Source organism: Ciconia boyciana, chromosome 7, assembly GCF_034638445.1.
Source record: "Ciconia boyciana chromosome 7, ASM3463844v1, whole genome shotgun sequence".
NCBI lineage: Eukaryota > Metazoa > Chordata > Aves > Ciconiiformes > Ciconiidae > Ciconia > Ciconia boyciana.
Window position 1 is genome coordinate 46,395,327 of NC_132940.1, and position 19,145 is coordinate 46,414,471.

The 19,145-nt window shown below is 41.5% G+C and overlaps 1 protein-coding gene across 2 annotated transcripts in view; it reads right to left on the reverse strand.

Moving 5' to 3' along the window:
* The window catches only part of EPHA4 (EPH receptor A4), a 118,256-nt gene that overhangs the window by 17,618 nt on the left and 81,493 nt on the right, over positions 1-19,145 (reverse strand). For both annotated transcript variants that reach the window (XM_072867810.1, XM_072867809.1), the window contains exons 6-11: positions 10,564-10,688; positions 9,219-9,378; positions 8,045-8,156; positions 2,699-2,757; positions 1,798-1,911; positions 1,431-1,616 (exon numbers count right to left, since the gene is read on the reverse strand). In XM_072867810.1, coding sequence (XP_072723911.1) covers positions 1,431-1,616; positions 1,798-1,911; positions 2,699-2,757; positions 8,045-8,156; positions 9,219-9,378; positions 10,564-10,688 — 756 coding nt within the window. The remainder of the gene's footprint in view (positions 1-1,430; positions 1,617-1,797; positions 1,912-2,698; positions 2,758-8,044; positions 8,157-9,218; positions 9,379-10,563; positions 10,689-19,145) is intronic.

Sequence of the window (19,145 nt, forward strand, 5' to 3'; positions counted from 1 at the left end):
TGCAGCAAACACTGTGGCCTGACCACAACCCCTCCCTGCCCTTTGTTACAAGAACAACAAAAAGAGAAAGAGAGAATCAGACCTGCAAAATTTAAACAGAGTATTATCTTTTAATTTCAGTTTCCAGGGAGGCCCTCAGTAAACAACGGTCAAAATTAGTCCAAATCCCTATTTTCCCTAGCGGAATTTGTATTGAAAAGCAAACAGCATCACACTGTATGAGCCATTTCAACAACTGTGAACAAACTAGGCAAACTAGGAGAGGGAAACACAAATGAGTAAGGGTAAGATTTCCAGAAACACAAGTGGTAGAGTAAGCATCCAGCTCCCACCGACATGCAAGAGGGACAGGATTTTTCAGTGGTATTGATGGCTTTGACAACAACCCTCTAAGGGAGATACTTTGTTCTTCTAGTAATATTTTACTTTTTAACTTTTCATCTATATCTAATTTTAATTCCTTACACTATTAATACCCTGCATCCATGTTCATCGTGCACGCCATCAGCTGCAGAAGGTAAGCTTCACAATTTCCACCCTTTAACAGCAGCTCACAAGATCACTGTCTGCTTTCTTTGCTACACTTAGCACGAGCCCCTACATCCAAAGGGTCTTTTAGGATTAGTGATCACTGCCAGGCTTTTCCAACATGCTACCTAGGGCAGTTGGAGCATGGACAATAACTACACCATCGCAGTGGCACCTTATCAAGTCAGACCCAAGCCTGTCTTGTCTCACAGGTGTATTTTCAGTTCTAGCCTACAACAAACCGCATCCAGCGAGCACTGTCATTCTCTTTCTAAGGCAGGGTTCATGGCACAGTGAATGCTAACAGACTTTAAAAAACCCCAAACCAACCAAACAAAAAGACTGGCCAGGTAAATTCTGCAGAGTGAAATTATCACACCTGTAAATCAAAGAAAACAAATAAGCAAGTTTCACACTAAAATAGCCTACTTCATTTCAAAGGCTTGCTCCTTACATCTGTGCTTTGTACCTTAAACATATGACTCTGTAGTTTTGTTTTGGTATTTTTCCCCCAACCATTTTAAATTCTTTGCTCACCATCTGCTTTTGCCTATCCTGTAACAATCAGCTCAGTCTAGCAAAGATGTGAAAGATGCCTGCTTGGCATAGCAAGAAGGGGGGGAAAAAAGCCAATTCCTGCAGTATTCATTCCCCCTACAAAATCTTGTACAAGCTGCCTACAGATAGAGTATCAGTTGAAACCATAAACCCATTTATAGCTGACAACAAGGTTAATGACTTGTCCTGCACTGATTTCCTCCTATTAGCTATCAGTGGATCTGTTCCATCTGTCATTTCACAGGAAAGAGGGTAAAAAAAAAAAACAAAACAGCACACACCACCACAGGCTTAATTTCTCAGTGACTTCCAAATTGGCCTTGTCATGAAAATGACCTACTTACATTTAGTAACTACACCTTCCAAGTGGATGATATTGGGGTGGTCAAATTGTCCCATGATGCTGGCTTCACTCAGGAAGTCTCTCCTTTGTTTATCAGTGTAACCAGCTTTTAGAGTCTTGATAGCAACACAGATCTCTCTTTTTCCTGGTACTTTGAGACGTCCACTGCATACTTCACCAAATTCTCCTTAAGAAAAAAGGCACAAAAATCCATGGTCATGAACACAAAGCACGCACTTGTGTTGTCAAACTGTTATGTCAGTTCATTTGAGGGAAGTGTCACACAAAAATCATAGGATCCCATGTTTCCTAAAAGCAAATTTAAAACTATATTTACAGGAAAAAAATGCAAAAGTTCTGGCACTTACCCACACCAATAACTTTTTCAATCTTTATGCAGGAGGCATCAATTTCTTTGGCAAATTCCCTCACAGCTTGGTTTGGATCCTCATATGTAAAAGGATCCACATATGTTCTAACACCTGCAAGGCAAAAATGTTTTATTTGAAGTCACTGATCTACATGCTGCTGAACACAGAACATATGAGACTGAAGCCTTAATGATAGACAACAGCAAAGAGAGTGTACAATAAAAATGTACTGTAAGCCAGGAATGACTAATGAAGGAAGGAAGGACTTAATGTATTTTTCCCCAAATGTGATTTTTTTTTAATGTACACATTTAATATTTCCCAATATTGAAGTGAGGAATCAGGCTTTTGCCAATAAATGAGCTTCACAAATCACTGCCATCACTAAGAGGCCAATAGCCTGTCTATGGACCTGTGAGACTAAAAAACATCACATTTCCCTTTTGGGAGCCAAGAAATTCTGAGCTCAGGTCCTAGGTTTGGTACCTGGATGACTGAGATGGAAGTAACAGTAGGATTCATTCCTGGAAAAAAGGCAGCAAAGTTCACATTTTCTTTCCTGCAGGATTGCCTCTGGCCCATCCAGAAGCTGCCTTAGCAGAGTATTGTGGGGAAAAATCATGCTATCACTAGCCAAGAACAAATGCCTTTCAGTGGAATGGAACAATGGAAAAAATTGATGAACCTTTCTCCTGTCTGTCTCCTCAAAAATTTTTACCCACATACTTATATTTTCCCTGTTATTAAAGTGCATAGTTTTGAAGGAGGATGTTTGCAAGAGGGGAAAACAGAAACATATTAATCTCAAGAGGAATGTCATCCCTTATTTCCCTAGCATCAGAACATGGGACATGTTTTACGAACCAAATCAAAAAACCCGAGCACCACTGCCTTTTACCTTGGTTCAAATGTTTCTCCTCATCTGCCTCTTGCTTAGCCTTACTGTACTTACTGCGCCTGTCAGAACAAAAAAGAGCGTTACAGTTGAAAATAAGCGTCTTACTTTGAGACAAGCTCAGTCTTCCTGACCTGCTGAGACTTGAGCTGTTTGCACCTGCCACAACCTGTGCTCGGCAGCTCCCCTACAACACCCCATGATATAACATACACTTACCAGCAGGGTAGGAGACTCCTCTCCTCAAACTGCTCTAAGTGTTATTGGCATCAACAAAGCATCAAGGGAAACACAAAACTCTGTGTTTGCATCTTGGCATTTAAAGAAAGAAAAGAAAGCTTGTGCTTTGGCTACTTTTTCTTCAAACGTATATTTGCAATTCTGTGCAAAAAGGGGCCAAATTGCTTTTTAGCCCAATCATACATGGATTTAAATGCTACAACAGAGGTGTTTTGGTAGATTGATTTTCAAACATAATTAGGCAAATGCCAATACCAACACACTTATTTAACTGCAAATTTAAAACTGGAAACGGGTCTATTAATGCAGAAATCAGGATGGCAGCAAAAAAAAACCCTGACCATCAAAAATGCAGATCCCAAGGACTTTGTTTTTTCTTTTAATCACTGTATAATTGAAGGGGGCAAAGAACTCCTGATGGCAGAGCTCCTCTACTAACCCTCTGAGTTAGAGACAATAATGTAGTATAGTACGTTAATTCTATAGATTACTATTTCTACACCTACACACGTGATACTGTATCCAGTTATGTATTTAACTAGTTCAGCTTTAAACCTCGATGGATAAGTGGCATTAAGAGAAGTTAATACAAGAGTTTAGTCTGTTAGGGAAGATACTGAGGAGTCAGCTCAGCCAAATGTGTACTGGGATTTGAAGTTCCCCAGCATCTATTGGTGTGTAGATGTAGAGATCTGATTTGGGCTTTTACCCATCATTCACTGAAAGTTCAGAACCAGGCATAAGAAAAGACATTGCCAAAGAGAAGGGCTTATTGTTGCTTTCTCCTCAGTTTGCCTGTTCCTATGGAAGTGCAAGTCTCCCAGCATGTCAGACCCAGGTTAGCTAACTGGCGAGAGTCTCGGTTGGTGCAAAGACAAGGGAAGGCAGAAGGAGAAACCAAGCCTGCAGAACAGGAGGCAAGACTGGCACTGCCTGCGATGTGCAACCTGCTGCCTGGAGTGGGGCCGGAGACGACCAGGCCTGCCAGGGACACTGGGGTGAGACTGGGTTAAAAGTCTGAAAACGGTGAATAGGTAGAAGAGGAAAACGGGAGTGGGTGAGCGAAAGACCTATTGGGAGATGTGAGTTAAAAGGGGTCAAAAACTCGCAGATAACAGGAAGAAAACACATGACTGAGAGCCTCGCTTGCAGGAGTCTCACCATTCCCCTCCCTCCAGCAAAACCCTTCTGCCGATTAGCAAAAAGCTTCTCACTTTCCACTCTGTGCCTGGCCTGAGGGGAATGGCAGCTTCCCATTGCTGTCAGCTGAAAGGCCATTTCCCAGCCTTTGTCTTTGCAATCTTTTAGTGCTGGGTGTTAAACACACTATGCCAATAATAAAAACTATAAATTAACCATGAAACAGGAGGAAAAAAAAAAATCCTGTTTGACACGTGAAGACTACCTGATCTTTGAACCAAGCCTCACAGCTCCCAACAACATCAACAGGACTTGTGTTCAGACACAAAAAGCAGGTACACATCCAACCATAAATGGTTGGGAGCTTCTTTTCTTGATGAAAGTAAATTAAACGCAAATGGCTCCAAATCACAAGACGACCATCATTAAAAACCACATTGGATCCAAACATCAATTTAAACCATTTATTTGCCTGAGGACTTACAGCACTGGTATAACAGAGCTGAATTAAATAAAAGGACTATGTTCTGCTCCCAGTTACTGAACTAAGTAAGAAGGAAGAGGCTGCACAAATCTCACCCAGTGCCATACAGGACCGAGTCAGCTAAAGGGATTGCAGAGGTGGCTTCAAGTATTATACAACTTCTCTCAGAGGAAAGAAAAAAAGGAAGAAAAGAAAAAAAAAAAGATTCTGCATTTTAAGCAGGACCCCTTGAAATTCATTTTATTAATGTTCAGGCACAGATGGGAAATATGAAACACAAACGGGTTTTACATGAAAGGATTTTAAGTATGAAAAAGTGCTCTTTGTCTTATTTTTTAAAAGTACAAGATAAACAGATACAACAGATAAAAAAAATAACCTTCCCCCACTAAAACCCAAAGACATGCAAAAAGCGAAGGGAAACAAAGGGATTACTGTTCAAGCAATATAATTGCAGCTTATTAACTTTAAATAATACCTTCCAAACTAACTACCTACTTCCACTTCTCCCTGTGTCACCTGTTGACCTCTCCTGCGTGGCTTGGGGCAGGACACTCCCGTCAGCCGTTGTCCCCGAGAGCAGCCCGGGAGCCCAGCACCACGGGGCACACGGGGCTTCCTTCACCTGAGCGGCAGAAGGAAGCCTTTGTCGCCGATTTGAACCCCGTAATTACAGGGATTTTGGCGGTGGTGATTAAATAGCCAGCATTCAGAAAAAGAACACAGAAGCTTTCAGAAACTGCGGGGGTCAGAGACACAGGCAGATCTACAGGTGGGGGCTGGTGATGCAGAGGAGGTAACAACGGAGGGTATCAGCACGCACTGAGGTGAAACAGCACGGACCCGGCGTCGCACCACTGCTCCCACCTCCTCCTCCCCAAACAAAAGAGGGCCTGGGGGTGCTGCAGGGCTCAGGCAGGGGGCTGGCGGAGCATGCTGATCCAACAGCATCAGCAAAAGGCAGGCAAACACATTCAGCTGTTTATGGAGCAGAAGAGAAATCAATCTATCAATGGGAAGAATTTCTGACAGAAACTTTTAGATGACCAGCGGACTCTGTAGGGCCATCTTACTCCACCCAAGTCCTTTTAGAAATGGCTCTTTCTGTTTTACACTTTCCCAAGTCCCTTACAACTCTATTTGAGATATTCTAATTTCACTCAGCTTTCCTGCAGGGCAGAGTTTAGAAACACTCACGGTTCCTCCTGCACTCTGCTCTATGGATATGCTCATCTTAACCTCAGTAAGTTTAAACTAACATTTAGGCAGATTAGTTCTCACGTTAACACAAACACTGGGGTTGCAGGACAGAACCAAACAGCTTGAGCTGCCTGAAGGCACAGTCCTTTGACAAATTCTGTTGTAAAGATGAATTTTGGGATTTGAGCAATGACTTGAAAAACATAATGCTAAATTAGTAGTAATAACGCAGGGTTCAAAAGTGGGCACCTACAGCATATGCCCAGTTCCCACATTTGGCTTGCGAATGCAGCGAGGCCATGTCTGCAGGTTTTGATTGTACAAATATGACTTTTAGGTCACGGCTAGATTACAAAACCTCCTCATGGGGACTGTATGGACAGAACAGCTTTTTCTCATCTGAAGTCATTTTGGAACAAAGTATAATTATTTTGCTATTAACTTCTGCTGGTGTAGGGATATCATGAAATATCCCCAAAGCCCACACCTCTAAATGACATTGGTAAAGTGGTTAAAATCGTTAGAGTAATAGTGAATATTAAAGTAGATTCTGTTTATTGAGAGCTACTTCCAGCTACTGGAGAGCTGTGTAGTGAGGAAGGCTATTAATTAGCAAGGCACCATGCATTAGTATGCACAGAGCAGTTCCACTGTCCTAGTATTTCATTCATCTTGCTATGTCTTTCCCCTTCCACGGCCTCTCTGAGACCTACCAGTGCAGAGCTACGGGACATCTCTGAACACATGGCCACCAGGATACTTTTATCTCCATTCCCACTAGTGCTTGGACCAGCCTTTTGTCCCTACTGTCCACCTTCTCTTTGTCTTGTCTTCATCCAAGTTGAACACTTGTGGGCAGAGATAACTGAACAGACAGCCTGAGTGGTAAGAAGACCTGCCTGAGTGCGCACCCACATCAGCGAGTCTGTCAGCTATCTGGCTCCAGGCAGCCTTTCCTTTGACAGCTTTATGGCCAATAGTAAAGAGAATCAATATGAGGGCAAGAGGTTGACATTTCATTTTCTAAAAAGTGATCCATTGAGGGCCAATCACCAAGCAGTGTTTATCAGCCTTGGGAAGCGACATTTTTTTATAGGGGAGGAGGGGAAGGAATCATCTCAAAGCAGCTCGACAGGCTCAATTCTCCAAGGTGGCGACTCATAATTAGAAATCCAATGTATCCTGCTATCAATCCTGCCTTAAATAATAAAGAGATCAATAAAAGCGGAGAGGAGATTAAGTCATCAAGCTCAGTGATGCTATTTTCTGTTGCAATGGCTTTTAATAAACCTGTCTCTCTACATTACATTTTCATGTGTTCTGCTCTTCTTTCTTCTTGCCAGCATGGAGGCTTTGAGTTGAACACTCATAGAAAGCTATAACAATGCATGTCTACTTTCCAAATATTACAATCATAGCGACTCAACTGCTCTTTAAGACAATTTAAAGTAAGAGAGCAAATCAAGAGGAATTTGTACACATTTATGGCTGATGCCATTAAACTGATCAACAGAGACTGACAAAACGTGCATCCCTCAGATCCCAGGCTTCAGATACAGTAATGATACATCCAGTTTTATCTCAGAATTACACTGAAGCAAAATCGTGCTGATCTTTTTACTGAACATAAAGATGAAGATAGAAACACTCACGCTGTGTTTCTGCTACACTGTCCTCCCATTTGCACGATTGTTCCTGATGCCTGGGTTGAATTTGGGAGAATGAACAAGTACTTGGTAGACAATTATGGTCCTGCTCTGATGAAATAACCATCGATCCAGTCTGCTGTGTTACTGCATATGATGCTGAATGACTGTGGCTTCTGTTTTACAGTCATATCCACTCACACTCAAAGGACTAACCCAAAAGACTAATGCAGACTCATACAGACACAAAAATCACCAGCATAGCAGTCTGATGGCTTAGTTCACAACAGTGCAGTTGTTTATTCCCTGTCTATCAGGAGTCAGTCCAAGAAAATCTACTGCACCCATACCCATTAAACTTAACTTCAAATTACACTAACCACAAATCTCTAGCTGGCTTGCTTCTCAATGCCAGTTATTGGAATCAGCTTTGCATTTGAAGGGCAAATAGAGCTGGAACTATTGCCATTACATCACATGCTGCTTGGTACTAATGTTGAGAAGATCAAAGCTACATGGGAGAAGGCTTGTAATGCAAATGTACTGTTTATGATGCTAATCAAAGAATTTAGCTTTGTTTGGAGGAGACAAAAAGCTCCCTCATGAAAGAGAGGGGGAGAGAGAAGCTTAAGTTCTTACCTCCTGCTGATGACAAAGGCTGCAATGAGAATGACCACAAGAACAACACTGCCAGCCACTGAAACAAGAAGCACTGTGGGATTGGTACCATCGCCAATGATGGGGGAAGGAACTGGAAACAGAAAAGGGAGCATTAGTGTCAGACACCCTCAAAAAATTAACCTAGGTAGCACTCAATGAGGCTTTCTGGCTTGTGAAGGCAGTTTAGCACTCAAATCTACTTTCAGGCCTTTATTATATAGTGATTTGACACAATTTTCCAACAGGGCCCTAATTAGCTGAAGACATGATGTTTGATAATGATTTGGGGAACTTCAGTTCACTGGGAATGAGGACTCCCTCTCCTTCTCCCCTTCAGTGTTGCTCAGAGGGTATGATGGCTATTTTTTTTGCCTAATTGCTTTCCACTCTTCTTTCCTCCTCCTTTTTCTCTCAGTGGGGACAGATGATCACTCCCCAACTGACACAAAAAGAATAAGTTATTTTAAAATGTCTTCCCTCTTCCTGCTGGATTGATTATTTTCAGCTGTTAACATCCTGAAGGATGTTGCCACTAACTGGCATGACCTCAAATTGATTTAAACAGACCTGTATGTCCAAAATAAAATGGGCTTGGTCACATTGCCTTCCTGACACCAAAAAGCAAACATTTTGGGGGCTAAATTTGCATGTTTTCTTGAGCAAAGTGAAAAGCTCTACTGACAACATAATTCAAACATTCTGTCTTTACATCACTGTTTAAGGAAAAGTGCAAATATGTGAGCTGATGTAGGACATCTAACTGATCTATGTCAATAGCCTGCAAAGGGGAATAACAGGGTTCCATTCTGCAACTGAGATATTCCAAAAACGTGTGCAAACATCTACATTTACAGTAAACAAAATAGGTACATAAATCCCTCAAGCATCAATGGCTTCCAAGTGTTTATAGGATGCATGTCTCCTTATGCCACACTGAAGTATTTTCATTGGTAGAATCTAGAATATAGCATATCCAAATAGATGTCTTGGGTCAGATTCATGGCATCACTAACAGTCATGCGGCCATGGAAGAACATTTTCACAGAACAGACAACACCACAGTGCAGGCAACCAACAGGAAACTCCCAACACACAGCTCAGTTTGCACTCTTTGCTCAAGGAAAGAAAAAGAAATCAGTGGGCATGTCATTACCTGTGTTAGTTGTGAACTCAAATGGTCCACTGAAGTCTCCATATCCTGCTGCTGTCCTGGCCCGCACGTGAAATACATATGAAGTCAGGGGGTTCAAGCCTTTGATGTCAGTATTCCTGGAGGCTGTCTTCACAATGCGATAGCTACGCTCGTTTTGGTCCTACGAACAAAAGAACACAGTGATGATCAAGTAAAAATGCCTTGTTGCACTGTGAACCGTGGAACCCCACTTCCTTGCCAAAACTGTCATGATGAAAGAAGATGAGTAACAACGATGGAATTCTCAAAATACGTCCCGAGGGCTCCTGCTGTCGGCCTTGCTCAATACCCCTAGCACTGCGTGCTGCATGGAGCTCTAAGCAAGCCAGAAAAGGATGATGAGGCAGTAGGTATGATGCTCATATATCACTGATTATTTAAGAAATCACACAACTAAATCCTTTGGAAATTAGCCAAGCCTTCAAATAGGATCCTCTTGATGAACAAGCAACATTTTACTTGCACATGCTGGCACTTTCTTTTTCTTCCTACCAGCCAGGAGCCATATTAAAAAAAAAAAGATAAAAATATTTTAAGAAAGAAAAGACTTAGAAAATGTCTTCCAGAAAGTCCAATCTTAAAAACTGTTCTATTTTTGCCTGGAAAATCCATCAGAAAATGTAATAATCTAGCTTCCCTGCAAATCACATGCCTTTTTCTGTATGTGTTAGGGAAGCAAATAAGTGGTTATAAAAAAAATTTAGACGTATACACGTGTGTGTGAGAGAGAGCGCACACAAGCGAGAGCAGGTAATTGTTCATTTTTGCAGAGAACCTTCAAAGAAAATAGCTCTTTTCATAGTTCCATACTTGAGAAGTTATTTGTAGGAATAACATCTCCCTCTAAGTTGGAAAGTATGAAGAATGTAATTTTCTTTCCTTATTCTCTGTTAAAAGCCATCCAGCCCACACTATCACTCTATGCAGAAGCTATTGGCAAACAGATTTTATTATTATTACTGTGTTACATACTTCATTATTATACTTCTGTCTATGAAGTAAAGCTAATGTTTCACTTCTGCCCAACATTATTGATTCTCATTATAAATAGGCTTGCTACAAAAGCTCAGTTCCTAGGTAGGAAAAAATAACAAAATAAACTCGTACCATACAGCTGGAACAGCCTGAGTCTTATTCTTTCAAGCAACCATTCAAGTGCATTAAATACTTAATTGGATTTTATTAAACTAAATCTATTTGGTTTCAAGTGATGGAATCCTATCTGGAAATAAACTGTAATGGAATGAAGTAAAAAGCTCTCCCCAAACCCAAACAAAACTCCTTGCTTGTCCATTTTTTAACGTACCTTTTCATAGTATTTGACTTCGTACTCCAGGATAACTCCATTTGGCCTGTCAGGTTCCAGCCAAGCCAAGGCAACGCTGTGCCTTGTTATCTCTTTAGCCTGGATCAAAGCAATTGGGGACGGAGCTGCCAGAAGAAAAAAAAAAAATTATAAGCAATAATTTAGTTTTCATGAGGAACATATATTTTTAATCATAGCTTTCACCACATTAGCACTTTCAGAAATTGTGTTTTTCTTGCAGGTGGGGAGGTTAAAAGCATTAAGTATTGTTCCTGTTTTTTCTAACAAAATTGCATTTAATCCTCTCTAATAAAGCTTGTTATTGGATTTTGGGCAATACTAGATAGGTGAGTTTTGAAGCAACAATACAGTTGTCTAAACACTGCAACGTTCATGACACCCAGGTATAAACCTCCATAAGAGGCCAAGGTACTAAAGGATTCTACCTTGTTTTTGTCCTTTGTTAGGCACAGTGCATAGACTTGTACTTTTGGTTTGGTCCACAGTGATTCTCTTCTTCCATCTCCTAAAATTAACTTACTTCATTAGCTATTGACTTTACAGGAACTATGAAATTCCTGAGGGACCAATCAGGTTTTCTCTAAAGCTGAGAAAATATTGCCATTGAATTAAGTAAGACCAGAATAAAGCTGAATACGTATGAATTTGGATCGTCCCATAAAACCCAGGAAACTTGTATTTCAAGAGCCTGAGCCAGTTCGTGCTTCCTAACTTGTCCTGCTTACGCCCGAGTCTGTGAGCAGGAGAATGGGGAAGCTCAGCGCCCAAGGGCCAGATTCTGGCTTTGATAGCTCCTTCCCAGCCAGAAGATATCAGAGATTGGTCCATTGTGTACCAAACTGGCATCATCTGACCCTGTCCCATGTGGCGCTAGATTGATGTGACGAATAGAAAAAGCAGGATTACACTGCCAAGGGTAAGGGCTGCGCGATTTTTGGAAAACCTCTACCTAGCAACAAGCTAAACTCAAAGAACCTTTAAACTGTATCTGTGTGCAGTAATAAGGGCTGCAATGAAGAAGATAATGGAAAACATCTCATTGTGCACCCTACACTTTCAATAGAGCCCCTGCTAATGCTGAAGTTCAGGTTTTTGACTGGCTGGAGGACAATGCATTCTCCCTTTGACTGTGATAGCAGCAGATTCATGGCTGCGCTGGGAGAACGGGTTTTCTGAAGATTTATGAACCCGGCTGCCCCTTTCTTGCTGTTGTGTTGCTGTGTGGTCACATCTCTAGCCAGCTGTTATCAAGCTCTTTTGATGCTGACAATAGCTGGTATAAATGGCGGAGTCTCCAGGGATAAAAAGGGACATTCATGAAATTTTTAATCTTATCTAACAAAGCTGTCCTGTATAACCAGAGATTAGAGGTCTTCCTAAATTGAATATATTTCTTCTTTTGTCCCCTGAAGCTGTAGCCATCTTGCTCTTTTTTTCCCCCTTTCCCTTTCTTATTGTTTCTTTTTCTACCTTTAACTTTGGGATGACGATCCATGAAAATGTTAGAGAGTAAAAAGTATCCTTGAAACATGTATCCTTGAAAACTACCAAGAAAGACAAATAAATAAAACAGTCACAATAAATGAAAGGAAAATTGAATGCTGAAAGCCTCAAACCTACTTGACCATATCAGACAGTTCTGATGGAAGTGAAAATAACCAGTAGACGCCGCACAGTCACAAAAGGGTGTCTCCTCTTGATGTGAAGCCATCAGGGAGCTGCTTCCCGATTTACTATTTGACAGTTTGGCATCTCTGTTAGAAATGCCTCCAGAACCTTTCTCTCTTTTTCCTTGTCTGTCTCTCACATGCAAAGGCAAATACTGGATGACAGAGGAGACTATAAATACAGCCAACAGGGAGGATCCAGGTGTGCTCCATCAAGTTGTATCTGTGGCACGCCTGAGAACCTGCTTAATAACCTCACAGTTCCTCAACAGAGAATCAGGCTTTTTTTGCTTCCCCTTTGTAAGTAAGAATACTGTTCGACTAATAAATTAGAAATCAGATTTGTTACCCTAAAACACATACACACATGCAACATTACTGATAAACCAATCGGAGAGAAATCTGCTTAGTTAATCGGTGCCTCATGCAGGGCAGACAAGCAATTCTTTTTACTGAGAATCTGTCACTTATGCTGGTCTGACCTCAAGAATTGCAGAGAGAAAGTTCACTTTCTTTCCTTTATCCTCTTTTTAACCTCCTTGGTTTCCCATTTCATTTCTGCAGGCATTTATATTGGAATTTAGTGAGTCCTTAAATATTGGGCTGGTAAGTGCTGTATGAAAACACATTTCTTCTCTGTTGTAAAATGGCTATTTGCAGCAGAAGAATATATATTAACTACCCCTTCATGTGAAAGATGCTTAGCTTTATATAGTTTAACAAGTGCTTTCTCATGCCTCTCAAAAATGGACAGCTGATCTTAGGCACTACACCATACTGGAATAAACAACCTGCTCCTGGCCTCCAGGACACAAAGAGGACTTGTACATCAATTCCTTTGTTACTCCCTACAATTACAATTGTACGAATGGCCCTATTTTTTCCTTCCTGTCCTCTATATGCAAATTCACCCTACCTAACTTTTAATCTCTTCTTTTGTCCTGTATTCTGCAGATGAGCAATTTGTTTCTGAGTTTTTGTTTCGACTATACATCCTGCCTCTCCATATGCTATACAGAAATTCTAAGAGTGCTGAAGTCCAACTACAGGATGAAGTACCAGAATTGCAAGAGGCTGTCCAGGAGCTCTTTGACATCTCTGCAGCACAGACCTGCAATGGTCTATGCAATAGAATGGTGATCTGCAACTCTGTGGACCTTGAGGGACTGGGCTCAGTAACCACAGGGAGTACTACAGTTATCCCACTGCATGGATAAAGTCCTCCATTACCAGTTCTCTCTTATTTCTGCAAATAGCCCTACAAATCAGGTTTATTTGTTTCCTTGTTTTCCAGGATCCACTAGCTGACCTGAATAGTTGAAAGACTGGGCTTCTGGAAGAACAACAGGTCTGGGACCCAAAAGGGCGTAAGAGTCTGGTCAGTAGGGTACAGGACAAAGAGGACATCACCACTGCCAGCTCATCATGGCAATCCAGGCAGCAGTCACAGCCTTCTGGGTGAGCTTCTGCAGAATATTTACATTCTTTGTTCTTCTCTCTTTTGCCTTTCAATTGCCTCTTAGGGATGATGTGAAGACAAACATGTACCAGGTTGTAAAATGATGCTTTGATCATGAGCAGAATAAAAGACAGAATCTTCTCTTATATGTGCGTGGGCTAACTATTCATTATATACACACATTCCTACACAAAACATACTGAGGACAGCTTGACACAATTACAGTTGTGTACATCTTAGTGTACACAATTAAGATGTTCACAATAAGATCACATAATACTTTTGGAAGAGAGTGGGAGATCACTTTTTCTTTCACTTTTCGCACTTTCCTCCTCCCTACTCCCTGATATTTGGAAAGGAATACTAAGCAAAAACTTGTTTCCCAATCATCATTGCTTACAATAGCAAGTTTTTCCGCCACATGTGCACAGACTGTACATACCAAGCACCAACTCTACCAGAGCAGCCCATTTCACAGGGAAGAATGACGAGGTATTTTGGTGTCTAAAAAGGGGTCCCCTTGAACAAAAGCACCAAGGGTAACTGTCCCTAGTTCAAAGCTCAGCAGTTCCTCTCCCTTAAAAACCCCACTCCGTACTGATGTGAATGTTGCAATTTTCTTTTATCTACTTCCTCAATAACCTGCCATTAAACACCTACTAGTAGTTTTATTACTGCGGTTCTGAGCTTGCGGCCTACAGAGAGAGAAAGAGCACAGATGTACTACAAAAACTTCACCCAAACGCCATAAAGCCATATCCCAAGGCTAATAAGTGCTGAATTGTAACAGTTTTGAGGCACTTTAAAGGATGGCAGAAGCAGAGTGTCAGTTTTTCATTACTGGTTCAAATTAGGAAAGGGGGGGAGAGGAAAAAAACAGGAAATAAATAGATGCAATAAAGTCTCTGGTATGTAGGCATCCATGAGTGAAAACAGCCCTTTATAAAACTACAACACATGAGTACTCAGATATCAAAGATACACAATGCCCAGTGTTTTAGTGAAGATTCCTTCTTAACCACAGCAGGGTTTACTTTCCACTCCCCATGATTTGAATTTAAATGGATGTTTACTCAAGGGGTCTTTCACTGATTGAAAAATATACCCACAGTTTGTACATTATCTCAGCTAAATTCAAATAACATATTTAAATTTAATTACTTGAAGCTTAGGGGTTTTCATGCTTTTCTTTTTTCCCTCAATTGCACACAACAACACTTGTTTGTTCTTATCAATGGCTATGCGCTTTGTCAAGCATCAAAATTAAATGCTTGAAAGCACTAATGATGTTACTGTGATTAAGGGTTTTTACCTTCCAGGGTAGATACTAAAAGCCTGCTCCATTATTAATTACTTAAAAAAAAAAAAAAAAAAGATTTCTGAGAATCTAACAATGAAAAAAGTCCTCTTAGAAATCAGAACCAGACAATAAAAGATCTTCTCTTAAGTGGGACAAAACGCATTTAAGGGAACCCGTCACATTTCAGGTTTTCTCTTGGAATATTTACCTTGTAATATTGTGGGGTTTTACATGGGATTTTGTAAATTATATTATCAAATAATCTCACAGCAGGAAAAGGATATACAACACAGAGAATCAAATATGTTTTTAATCATTTTGAAAGGCAACATTCTGCGGGCCAGATTCTGGTAATTTTTTTCATGTAAGAGAGCAACTTACTCTACTAGCTGTCGCACGGACTTCAAATCAAGCAAAGGGAGAAGTATCCAGCCCTATTTAGTTACATGTACCAGAATAAATTAAAAAGAAAGCAATTCTGATCTTTCCTAAAATGTTGGTGTTCGGTTCCGCTTCCCATTGGTCCCTTGGACCCTTTTACCTACTATTCTCTCTTGTCCAGGCAGAAATGCTCCTGTTTCTGAGTAACACCAACCCTGTGCTCCAAGTACTCCTGCCAAATGGCTTTGCAAACAAAGGAGAATGCATTTTAGCATGACCAAATTTCCAAACATATGCATAGCATGTGTATAAGCCACATACGTACATAACAATAAGCACATGAAAGGCTTTTGCACATGTGAACCTATGTGCACACACAGATTAGATGTCTGTGCACATCTGAAGAACTGAGCTAGAGTTTGGCATTCTCGTTCTTCACTGCCAGTATGACAGCTACGCCTTTCTCCTAGGGACCAGCAAGAGTCTGCAGGCTGGATGTGCACTTCAAAAACTAACCACATAGGGGTTTTTTTTCATTATTCCCTCTGTGTAAGTGGAGCAAACATTTGTACTAGTGATGATTGGGCCAGGTGAGGACTTGGACAAGGATCTAGAGGCCTGATTGCTCAACCGAGCCACTGGAAGCCTCCCAAGACATTCCCAAGTCCTCTGTCTTCCCACCGTCTGCCTCTCCCTCCCCCAGGAATGACGACTGGCGAGGAACACCTCCCAGCTTGGAAACTGAGACACGCCAAGATTCAGGCCAGCATTTTCAAGCTTTAGCATTTAAAGCAAAGACTTTAAATCTACGCCACTAGAGTAAAGCGCCCCAGGTTATCCACCCACACTTGAAAATCCTGGCCGACATAATGTGAAGCAGTGTGACAGCTGAGCTTGGCCTCTTTTTCTCAATCCCTTCAATCAGCCGTAATACTTCTGCACTAAACATTCCCCACTCGTTACTAGAAATTACACTGCTCAGGAAAAGCACCAGCTCGGCCACAGGATACTCTTGTAGGACGCCTTCATCCCAAAATGACAGGCACAAGTGATCTTTCCTTTCTTTCCAGGCTCTGCAACCCAGTCACTGCCAAAGAGCTCTGAGAAAAACAAGTGACAAGCTCTCAAGCCTAGGGACCAGCTCACACCAGTTATGTTTGTAATGATGTGTTCATAAAGAAAGGGGCTAGAAAATGAGATTTTAAAGACTGTTAACACAGCATTATTATGTTTTAAACATTTCCTCCATTTTAAAGTTTTCATTTCTTGCCTCTCCCAAAAGAACCTGCGCTGCAAATCTTGCCAAACCACAAAAGCTGGCTCTGACTTGCATCAAATCAAAAGCTTGAAGGAAAACCCAGGCTGTTAGCAGCAACAAATAGTAGTAGTTGAGGATTATTAGAGTGCTGTATTTTTACCACCCTACTCCAGCTTCAGTTCTTGGAGACATGCAGTAGCTGCTGAGGATTCACGAAGAGCCTGTATCTGGGTTGCACATCCAGTTCTGTGACAGTTTTAACACAGACTAGTTCAGCATACCAGAATTGCTCTAATTTAGATCAGACCAATTATGGGAGCTGAGGTCTGACCACAGTTCCCTGTGGTTTACATCAGGAACTGCAATGAGACAGGGGTGACAAAGAAGATTTTGCACACCTAGGAGATGGCTCGTTCTGGCTATTAATTTCTGAGGACCAGCTCTTGACAGCAATACATTATTTTCAGGTACTGGCCCTCCAATTCTGAAGGCCAAATAATGATGTCAGCTAATGCAATGCAGGTCTGGAGTAACTCCAGAGATCTGAATCTGCAACCTGCAATCCCAAAGATTGCCTTAAACCAAAAGACTATAGAATCTACATAGTATTTAGCAAGAGATCTGTATTACAACTCAAGCATGGGGTCTGTTTAGTCTGAGAACTGCTTGTTTTCTTTCTGCTAGCTTGCTAAGAAATCCTGTTGGCATGTTCTGACAAGGATAACTTAATAGTTGCCAACAGAAACATGGCAGAATACTGTGTATTTCCTGTATGTATGAATGCCAGTTTAAAACAAACAGGAAAACAAGTCTTTCAGTTGGAAGGCAATTTATAAAAATCTGTCTGAACATTACAACCACTTAAAAAAACCAGCACTGAAACATTTCTAAATGCTAACTAGAATGATTAACACAAGAAGGGTGAACGTACTTAGCACTGTGAATTGCTCTAAGAAACTCTAGAGCTGTAAGCAATTTGTTAAGATGGGGAATTAGTCAGCAGCTGTCTGACCTGAGCAGGTTTGGAGCCGCTGGTCACAAAGCAGGTCACGTTGCAGTTACTCTTCCCTCTAGTTGAGGTTAGAATCTGACCCAATATAAACAACAATAAATTCTGTAGCCTAAAGAAGCCAACACTGATGCTCCACTGCATTATATTGGATTGGGAGAAGCAGAGAAAATGGGCCACGCAGTCCAGACAAAGAGAGATTGCTGTAACTCTCAAGAGTCCTCCTCTAGGGCCTGGACCAGCCACACTTAGAGGTGGGATCCCACGACCCAAATTTGGGTTGAACACTTCTGGGAAGGACATGCTGTAATCATCCTCTTACTTCCCAGATGCCGGTACAGCAAGCACAGACCACCAGAAACCACTGATGCTGGGACACAATGTATAGCACCCGAGGGTACAGGGCTCTGGGGGAGCCAGAATGAGAAATTAAAGACCATAACCTCTAGTTATTAAAACAGATAATAATGTTGGAAACGGGGCATTCCCCAACCGCTCAAAATAAGTAGTCTGGAGCTCTGACCCACTTACCACCATTCCCTCAGGGCAACTCTGCCTCACCCACACACACTGCTGTTTCTCCTGGGAAGCCAGAGGTAGCCACCAGAGCTAATTCCTCCCCCAAAATAGCCTGTCCTTCACCTTTGTATTGCTGCACAGGAGGAGGATCTGCTGAGCTGCCTTTTCAAAACAAACTCCTCTACTCCCCCTCCAGCCCCTTCCACAAGGAAATCAAAGCTACCCTCAAAGACACATCAGATGCCCCCAAATGAGACCCCTGTCCCATTCTCTAAGCCCTTCCTCAAGTCAAGCAACCATCCAGCTACTCCTCCTCCCATTTTCCCATCCTCCTGCCCACAGTCAGAGGAGTTAAGACATGTCTGTATATATTTCATGAGTCAACAGACAAGGGGGAAGAGCTGCTCTTAAATTGTACAGGACCAACGAAATAACTTACTGTATCTGTGCCCTGCAAACCACTTCTTGTGTGCAGATTTTGAACCACTTACAATAGCGTATCAACAATCCATAAAACAACACTGAAAATATTGACCCTGCTCTATTAATATCCCAAAGGGGCAACCCTTTGACTCACGTTGCAAAGGACACCTCTCACCTGATGCCTCATGTCTGTATCTATTAACAGAAAGCCTCATTTCTGCTCCTCGGTCCTTTCTTATACTTACCACCAGGCCACCTGAGCATGTGGTTACCCAAACAGTTATGGAGTAAAGCTTAACCCACTATGGGGCAAATGGGTGATTTGGTACCCAAGGCAGCACATCTCCTAATGCCATTCTCCTTGGTTCTCCCACAGTAACTTTTTGTTTACTTGAAACATGGATGTCTAGATGATACATATATGTGCTAAAAAACTTCGTCACTTACTTTCATCATTAAGAACATTAGATTTTATAAAAAGAGCTGCTTAAAAGCCTTTCTGAAATCCAGACAAATAAAAGCCCCTGCCCTGTATGCCACTAAGA